This window comes from Bos indicus, chromosome 10 (assembly GCF_029378745.1).
Source record: "Bos indicus isolate NIAB-ARS_2022 breed Sahiwal x Tharparkar chromosome 10, NIAB-ARS_B.indTharparkar_mat_pri_1.0, whole genome shotgun sequence".
In the NCBI taxonomy this organism is placed as follows: domain Eukaryota; kingdom Metazoa; phylum Chordata; class Mammalia; order Artiodactyla; family Bovidae; genus Bos; species Bos indicus.
The window spans coordinates 27,849,841-27,860,094 of record NC_091769.1 but is presented as its reverse complement, the minus strand read 5'-3'; the positions used below and the strand labels follow the sequence as shown (position 1 = coordinate 27,860,094).

The window sequence follows — 10,254 nt, the reverse complement described above, 5'->3', positions numbered from 1 at the left end:
TTGCCGATCTAGTATATATGATTGGTTATTACATACAATAATCAGGGAGAGTATGGTTAACATTGATCACACTGATAAAGCAAGTTAACACTGAAGACACTTTGCTTGTGTTTTCATCAGGTGGACCTCTGGGTACCAGTCCACAAATTGCTCACCATTCCTTGTGTTAGCCAGGCCACCTGGCACTCAGTCATTGTCATATGAAAGTACAGGAATAATGGCTAAAAGGAAAATATTTGATTTTTGTGAAATTCTCAGGTAATATTTGACTTTAAAAATGTATGCACTTTTCCATAGATGGCAGTAATGTAACAGTATTAATTTTAATTGTCTCATTTTCTTCCTTTAGGTAACAGGAGAATGAACAACTAAATGAATCAATGAGTGGAGGCAACCACTCTGTAGTGTCTGAGTTTGTGTTGCTGGGACTCTCCAGTTCCTGGGAGATCCAGCTTCTTCTTTTTTGCTTTTCATGTCTTTTCTACATGTCAAGTATGACGGGAAACCTCCTTATAGTGGTCACTGTGACATCTGACCCTTACTTACACTCCGCAATGTATTTTCTGTTAGCAAATCTCTCCATCATTGACCTGATATTTTGCTCTATTGCAGCACCCAAGATGATCTGTGATCTTTTCAGGAAGCAAAAAGTCATCTCCTTTTGGGGCTGTATAGCTCAGATCTTCTTTAGCCATGCTGTGGGAGGCACAGAAATGGTGCTGCTCATCGCCATGGCCTTTGACAGATATGTGGCCGTATGTAAGCCTCTCCACTACCTGACCATCATGAGCCCACGAATGTGCATTTTTATTTTAGTGGTTGCCTGGACCATTGGTCTTACTCACTCATTGACTCAACTGGCTTTTGTGGTAAACTTGCCCTTCTGTGGCCCTAATGTCTTGGACAGCTTTTACTGTGACCTTCCTCAGCTCATCAAACTTGCTTGTACAGATACCTATAAACTGGAGTTCATGGTCACTGCTAATAGTGGATTCATTTCCTTGGGTACTTTCTTCTTGCTCATCCTGTCTTATATATTCATCTTGGTCACTCTTCAGAAACACTCCTCAGGTGCTTCATCCAAGGCTCTTTCCACTCTGTCATCTCATATTATTGTGGTGGTTCTGTTCTTTGGTCCACTGATTTTTTTCTATCTGTCACCCTCTCCTCCAACACATCTGGATAAATTTCTAGCCATATTTGATGCAGTTTTAACTCCTTTTCTCAATCCAGTCATCTACACACTCAGGAACAGACAGATGAAGATGGCAATGAGGAGAATGTTCTGCCAGCTTATGACTTTTAGGCAAAAAAAAAAACACTAGATGGCTTTATTGAAACAAAAAATTAACAAGTGGCTATTGATAGACTTTCTGTTCCTAACAGCCAATCCTTATGAAGAAGGGACCATCTTTCTGAGGTTTTATCTTTTTCTTTCATTTGCAACATATGCCTCTGTTTCTTTATTTTCGCTACTCTCTGTGTTGTTTTCTAGGCATTAGGTAAAACAACCACCTGTCCCAGTCTTGAAAGAGTGGCCCTGTGCAGGTGGTGAAGCTTATGATTCAACCCTGCCCTAACTCTTGGTTGTCCCTCAAACATTTGTGAGTGTACAAACAGCCCTTTTCTTTTTAATGGTCCCAGGAATTGAGGGAGAAATATCAATAACTTCAGATATTCAGATGACACCACCCTTATGGCAGAAAGTGAAGAGGAACTAAAAAGCCTCTTGATGAAAGTGAAAGAGGAGAGTGAAAAAGTTGGCTCAAAGCTCAACATTCAGAAAACGAAGATCATGGCATCTGGTCCCATCACTTCATGGGAAATAGATGGGGAAACAGTGGAAACAGTGGCAGACTTTATTTTTTGGGCTCCAAAATCACTGCAGATAGTGACTGCAGCCATGAAATTAGAAGACGCTTACTCCTTGGAAGGAAAGTTATGACCAACCTAGATAGCATATTAAAAAGTAGAGACATTACTTTGCCAACAAAGGTCCCACAAAGGTCCATCTAGTCAAGGCTATGGTTGTTCCGGTAGTCATGTATGGATGTGAGAGTTGGACTGTGAAGAAAGCTGAGCACCGAAGAATTGATGCTTTTGAACTGTGGTGTTGGAGAAGACTCTTGAGAGTCCCTTGGACTGCAAGGAGATCCAATCAGTCCATTCTGAAGGAGATCAGCCCTGGGATTTCTTTGGAAGGAATGATGCTAAAGCTGAAACTCCAATACTTTGGCCACCTCATGCGAAGAGTTGACTCATTGGAAAAGACTCTGATGCTGGGAGAGATTAGGGGCAGGAGGAAAAGGATGAGATGGCTGGATGGCATCATCGACTTGATGGACCTGAGTCTGAGTGAACTCCGGGAGTTGGTGATGGACAGGGAGGCCTGGCGTGCTGTGATTCATGGGGTCGCAAAGAGTTGGACACCACTGAGCGACTGAACTGAATTGGACTGAGGAATTGAGGATGTGCCAAGATCTTTCAGTGTTCCAAAAGGGAGGATCCTAGATTCAGGCTGATGGGAAGCTAGACCCTCAAGCAGCAGCATTTAATGTATGAAATAGATACAGTCCTGAGGGGCCACAGCATAAGCCCCATGGTTCACCAGAGTGAGGTGATTTGGAAGTGTTCCCTGGGTTGTAAGCACAAAAACTGGGGCTCCAGATGTGTGTATAAGCTCCTGTTTGGGAGATACCAGTGAGCTGTAGTGGCAGAGGGAGAGCAGAAAGATGTCCTGGACTGGCCTAGGTTCCCTGGAGGCAAGTCCATCATGGGTCCCTCCAGGAACTAAACCTGAAGCTACTGGTCAGGCTGATGCTCCAGGACAAGATGAGCACAGAAAGACAGGTGGGTGAGTCTTCTACATGTCTGGTGCCCTGGAGGTGGCAGCCTGCCAAGAACAGTCCTGAGAGAGGGAGGAACGCAAGGCCAGGCGTCCTCACAGCAGGTGATCCGAGGGCTATCCGTGGATACCAGCTGTGGGTGAAAGCCCTGGGCAGATCCCAGCAGCGCCAGCGGGGCGGGAGCCTGAAGATTGCGCCGCCAGTCTCGCTCCAGGACGGCGCCCTGCAGGCCTCCAGTTGTTTGCCAGACCTCCATCCTGCCCACCCCAGGCCACCCTCCAGGACAAGCACAAAGTAAATGAGCTTCTCCTGCAACTTCTGGGCGGCCCTGGGTCTGCTGTTTCTGAGCTGGGCCCTGGGCAGGTGAGTCTGAGCCTGAGAACTTTAGCCATTTCTCAGATGTTCTGTGGAAATGGCCCTGTTGGTTTTCAAAGCTAGACGTTTTGGAAGCTCCTTATTATGGTGCACGTGTTTAACTCTGGTGGTGCCTGGTGTGGGGTTCAAACCATTTGTTTCTCAGGGAGACACTCTGGATTTTGAGTTCCCGCCTGACTGTGGGTTGCTGAGACTGGGGTGGGGGAGGAGTTTTATGGCTGGATTGTGCCCCAGCCTCCTCTACCTGCTTGCTTGTGGGCTTCTCTCCTTGGTCTGGCCCAGTAGGAGGTCCTCAGTCAGTTTTCAGAGGAAGTTGTTCCACATGAAGCTGTAAACCCAGTGTGTCCACAGGAGGAGCAGAGTCCTCCTCCTGCTATGCTGTCATCTTGAACTGGAGCAGGGACTTTCTACTTTTATAGGAAATAATTGATAAAAAAAAATTTGTAATAGGAATAGAAAAGTGTTTAACTGAGCTAAAGTGAGAACTACAGCCCAAGAGATACATATTCAAAAAGCACTTGAATTGTGCTCTATGGACTACAACAAAGGGGAGGCTTATTAAGGCAAAGAATGCACAATTAGTTGAATTTTTGGTCAAGAATTAGGTTTGGAACTGGCAAGAAGTAAGGTGCTTGTTAAGCAAGGGTTGGGTTGGGGTCTGAAATCATTGCAGAGTTACAAGAGGAGACCTTGAGACTCTAAGGTTGCAGTTCATAGCTGCTAGCAGATATGATTTTGAGAATGACTGGTGGTGTCCTTGAGTTTGATACAGTTCAGAAAATTCAGGTTGTTAGTGATATAGGAAGGTGCCTCAAACCACATCCGTGATGGCCACCTAGCTCCATTTTCAATGCCGGAACCATAGTTACTCCATTTTTATTTTTAAATGCCTTCTTTTCTTTAATAGTTAAAGCAGATGTATAGTGCATGTTTACCAGGCTGCTTTGGTTCACCTAAAGCTCCAGTTAAATTGTGTCTAAGGCAGAATGATTTCCCCATACCTCAACATATGAAAATTTCTTTCATCACTACTATACATCACTGAATGTTTGTTCATAGACTTCCTCACCCAGATGGTGAGTGTATTTTGTTCTCCCTGGAGAGTGCATTACTTCTTCTTCTTTTTTTTTCTGAAAAGAAAGAGGAAATTTTCTACTAAAGGTGTAGAAATCACAGTTTACATTAACCCTTACTTTTCAGTTCCCATCCTGGTGCCAATAATACATTTTACACATCTTAAATAATGATGTAAATATGTTTGTTTCTCAGGATGAGCATATTGCTGTTTTTAAGCTACTCCACCCTATAATTCGTAGTTCATTAGCATCATGCTTTATTATTTGTTTGTATTTAATAGCCCTCTTTTTACTTATTTTCTTTGGTCAGTCTTTAATGGATAAAAAGCAGAAAACATCTTTCAGATCTGTGGTTACTTACGCATTTGAATTCACAAACCTTGTTTTCATGCTTTGTTCCATATGTGGAAGAATGTTCTTAACTTTGTTCAGCCAAGGAAATCAGGTGTTGGCAAACGTATTCTGTAAAGGTCCAGGTTGTAAATAGTTTTGGATTTGGGGGCTATACGGTCTCTGGTGCCACTGCTCAACTTTACTGTGGTAGTGTACAAATAACCATAGACAACACATAAATGAAAAGGCATTGCTGAGTTTCAATAAAACTTTATTTGTAAAAACAAGAGACAGGCCATTTTGGGGGTACCTACTATATAGATTTGGCTATTCCCCCAACTATCAGTGTTTGTCTTAAAAGTCTAAAATGAAAGGCAGTATGCTGCTGCTACTAAGTCATTTTAGTCATGTCCGACTCTGTGCGACCCCATAGGCGGCAGCCCATCAGGCTCCCCTGTCCCTGGGATTCTCCAGGCAAGAACACTGGAGTGGGTTGCCATTTCCTTCTCCAATGCATGAAAGTGAAAAGTGAAAGTGAAGTTGCTCAGTCATGTCCGACTCTTAGCGACCCCATGGACTGCAGCCCACCATGCTACTCCGCCCATGGGACTCTCCAGGCAAGAGCACTGAAGTGGGGTGCCATTGCCTTCTAGCATTGCACAAAATTTGCAGTTAAAATTCAGAGATTATGGTCCCGGCTACACCAACCCAAATGCTTTGTTATCGTTCCCAAGTCACTTAACCTCTCTGAATTTCAGTTTCCTCAAAGGCTCCCCTAGAACTCATAGGTTTATTGTTATGACTGAATGAGATGATATTTGAAAGGGCTTTATCAATTTAAAAGTTAGCCTGGGTTCCTTTTCTGGTCTGTAACAATTTTCTTGGAGTCGATCAGCTTAAAAATGAAATTTGCTTTATCTTGTAATGCATATTATCTTCATTTTGTACTCTCTGTCTCCCTTTCTCCCTTAGCCCTCTCTCATACACATGTGTGTGCACACACACACACACACACATCTTGTGATGTAGCTCTGTTATCTTGTCTTTTCATAGTACTGTGGTATGTACTTTCATTCATATCACCTGCCAGTTAAATATTTAATAGTTTATTCCTTCAGTTCATTGGAAAAATAATGGGAAATATATTCAAAGTATATATTATGTGTCAGGCAATGCTTTTAGCTTTACCTGTATTAACTCGTTTAATCCTCATTGTTATTTTTTTTATAAAATTGGTTTAATATTGATTCTTAAAGAGTCTTACCTTTCTTTTCTTCATTTAGGGCCAATTTGTCTATATTATTATCCTCTTGTATTTATGTAGTTCTTTGTTGATAGTATAACCATTCTAAATTAAATAAATTATGTTATGAACACAATTGAATTATGTTATATACATAAAGCTCAGCTATTATATAATTAATATTTAGTAACATGGAAAGTTGCTCAAGATAGATTAATAATTGAAAAACTTGGTAACAAAACAAGTCTTAAAACTTTCTATATTTCTAAAATATACTATATATATATATATAAAAAATATACTATATATATATATATATATATATATATATATATATATATAAGCCAAAATATTAGTAGTGATATTTCTTCCTGGGGGTGGGATTTAAGGTTTTTAAAAATTATCTTATCTGTAATTTGAACATATTTTATAAGAAAGATTTTGTAATAATTACAAAAGCTACAAAACAGTTGAATATATTTTTAAAAAGTAACTTTGTTACTTTTCACAGCTTTTTGATGTTGAACTTTCACAAGGGCATTTTGCTAGGCTATGTAAATCATAATCATTGGTGGTAATTTATTTGTCTTTATAATTGGCCTCAAAAAGAATTCTAACATTCATTATTTTAGTCTCAAAAATTGCATTGCCATTCTCCTAGTGTGTCTTGGAAATCATTATACATTTTATCATCCTCATTTTCACTTTCATGCATTGGAGAAGGAAATGGCAACCCACTCCAGTCAGTGTTCTTGCCTGGAGAATCCCAGGGACGGGGGAGCCTGGTGGGCTGCTGTCTATGGGGTCATACAGAGTCAGAAATGACTGAAGCGACTTAGCAGCAGCAGCAGCTGATAAGGACATATGTCTGCAGATCCTGCATTCATTGAATGAGTTGACCTCTGAGTTTGGTACCACTAGGGATAAGAGGATGCTTTCACATGCAATTGCTGGACCCTATAAAAATGGGGGTTACAATGGCAATTTCTAATTCTCTGCACAATTCTTGAGAAAATACACTTTGGACTGATTGACTCCAGTTTTAACTTTGGGTATTTGCTGTTTAAAATAAGATACCAACTGGAGTTGTCACCAAGAATGTCCTGCAAGCTGATTTAGACACAAACAGTGAAAGGCAGCCACACAAAAGAAAGCTAAACTCCTCTTAGCAATTTTAAAATGTAGTCAAATATGGTATTCCAAACATAGTAAGTCTTCAGTAGTTCACATGGCAGACTTAGTATGTTTGGAATACTGTGATGTGCAGTATTCCAGGAGTTACAGATAGATGATGTGTAAATAGTACAAACTTCCCTGAACTTCAGAAATTTATACTCCAAAGTTGAACTGGTTCTTTGCAGAAGGAAAGATAGTTTATATTCATTACAGGTTAGTAGAAGGGAAATAAAGAAATGCAAAAAATCTTCCTTCATATTGATTTAGCAGTAGTTGAAGTAAAGAGCTAGTTGATGTTATGGTCTTTGATTAGTCTATTTGGTGTTGATTGAGTTAGATTAACAAGCTCCCCAGATCAGAGCTATAGCCATAGTAAAGGCCATCTGTGATAAGCCTACAGCAAACATTATTCTTGATGGTGAAAAACTGAAAGCATTCCCCCTAAGATCAGGAACAAGACAAGGGTGTCCAGTTTTACCACTACTATTCAACATAGTTCTGGAAGTCCTAGCTACAGCAATCAGAGAAGAAAAAGAAATAAAAGGAATCCAGATCGGAAAAGAAGAAGTAAAGCTCTCACTATTTGCAGATGGCATGATACTGTACATAGAAAACCCTAAAAATAGTATCAGAAAATTACTAGAGCTAATCAGTGAATTTAGCAAAGTTGCAGGATACAAAAGCAACACACGGAAATCACTTGCATTTCTATATACTAACAATGAAAAGTCAGAAAGAGAAATTAAGGAATCAATCCAATTTACCATTGCAACAAAAAGAATTTAATATCTAGGAATAAACTTACCTAAGGAGACAAAAGAACTGTACACAGAAAATTATAAGTCATTAATGAGAGAAATCAAAGATGACTTAAACAGATGGAGAGATATTCCATGTTCCTGGATAGGAAGAATCAATATTGTGAAATGACTACTACCAAATGCAATCTACAGATTCAGTGCTATCCCTATCAAAGTACCAATGGAATTTTTCACAGAACTAGAACAAAAAAACTCATAATTCATATGGAAACACAAAAGACCCCAAGTAGCCAAAGTAGTCTTGAGAAAGAAGAATGGAGCTGGAGGAATCAAGCTTCCTGACTTCAGGTTATACTACAAAGATACAGTCATCAAGACAGTATCATACTGGCACAAAAACAGAAATGTAGACCAATGGAAAAAGATAGAAAGCCCAGAAACAAACCCATGCACCTATGGGTACCTTATTTTTGACAAAAGAGGCAAGAATATTCAATGGGGGCAAAGACATCCTCTTCAATAAATGGTGCTGGGAAAATTGGACAGCTACTTGTCAAAGAATGAAATTAGAACACTTCTTAACACCATACACAAAGACAAACTCAAAATGGATCAAAGATCTAAATGTAAGACCAGAAACTATCAAACTCTCAGAGGAAAACATAGGCAGAACATCAATGACAGAAATCAAAGCAAGATCCTCTATGACCCACCTCCCAGAGTAATGGAAATAAAAACAAAAGTAAACAGTGGGACCTGATTAAACTTAAAAGCTTTTGCACAATCAAGGAAACTAAAAGCAAGGTGAAAGGACAACCCTTAGAATGGGAGAAAATAATAGCAAATGAAACAACTTACAAAGGATTTATTTCCAAAATATACAAGCAGCTCATACAAATCAATGCCAGAAAAACAATCCAATCAAAAAGTGGGAAAATGATCTAAACAGGCATTTCTCCAAAGAAGACCTACAGATGGCTAACAAACACATGAAAATATGCTCAACATCACTCATTGTTAGAGAAATGCAAGTCAGAACTACAATGAGATATCACCTCACACCAGTCAGAATGGCCATCATCAAAAAGTCTACAAACAATAAATGCTGGAGAGGGTGTGGAGAAGAGGGAATGCTCTTGCACTGTTGGTGGGAACATAAGTTGATACAACCACTTTGGAAGACAGTATGGAGATTCCTCAAAAAACTAGGAATAAAACCACCATATGACCCAGCAATCCCACTCCTAGGCATATACCCTGAAGAAACCAAAATTGAAAAAGACATGTATCACATTGTTCATTGCAGCACTATTTATGATAGCTAGAACATGGAAGCAGCCTAGATGTCCATCAACAGATGAATGGATAAAGAAGTAGAGGTATATATACACAATGAAATATTACTCAGCCATAAAATGGAACGCATTTGAGTCAGTTCTGATGAGGTGGATGAACCTAGAGCCTATTATACAGAGTGAAGTGAGTCAGAAACAGAAAGATAAATACTGTATTCTAACACATATATACGGAATCTAGAAAAAATGGTACTGAAGAATTTATTTACAGGGCAACAATGGAGAAACAGACATAGAGAATAGACTTATGGACATGGGGAGAGGGGAGGAGAAGGTGAGATGTATGGAAACAGCAACTTGGAAACTTACATACCATATGTAAAATAGTCAACGGGAATTTTCTGTGTGTCTCAGGAAACTCAAACAGGGGCTCTCTATTAACCTAGAGGGGTGGGACGGGGAGAGAGATGGGAGGGATTTTCAAAAGGGAGGGTATATGTATACCCATGGCTGATTCATGTTGAGGTTTGAGAGAAAACAGAAAAATTCTGTAAAGCAATTATCCTTCAATAAAAATAAATTAATTAAAAAAAATAGTAGGATGGTGGGTATTATTTCACTTACTCATATCAGAAACTGTAGTACCAGTAGCCTTCAACCAATATACAAAGGAGACTGAGCCATCTCTCCTAGTGTGTGTCTACACTTGAGTCTTTGTCTTTTATATTTATTTGATCTCTAATTCTAAAGAATCAACTGGCATCTATTTTTGAGATAAAGATATCCTTCTATCTTTGTTGAAATTAGCTACCACTCAGGAAATTTTTATAACACAAAAATTTTATAACACAACGATCCTGAAATATTCCAGTTTTAATGAATTTAAATGAATTTTAATGAATGACTCAATTTGTGATAACATGGTTCAATTGGTCTTAAGACCTTTAAAAACCAGTGTACTCAAAATAAATCTTTTATCCTAAAATGACAAAAGGCATCCAGCTTTAAAAAAAGAAAGTTAAAAGCCTTCTCATCAATTGATAAAAACATTCTGTCTAGCTTCATTGCTTTCATATGATTATCTTTCAAAGAAAAATTATTTTTGTCTCCTAAGATGTAGTCCTTATCTTAAAAGGAAAAAATATAATT

The 10,254-nt window shown here is 39.1% G+C and overlaps 1 protein-coding gene across 1 annotated transcript; it reads left to right on the top strand.

Annotated features, from left to right (window-relative positions):
- The first annotated feature begins 380 nt into the window (after window positions 1-380).
- LOC139185459 (olfactory receptor 4F15-like) lies at window positions 381-1,325 on the top strand. Its single transcript, XM_070798055.1, has one exon. The coding sequence runs from the start codon at window positions 381-383 to the stop codon at window positions 1,323-1,325; it is 945 nt and encodes a 314-aa protein (XP_070654156.1).
- The last annotated feature ends 8,929 nt before the right edge of the window (window positions 1,326-10,254 follow it).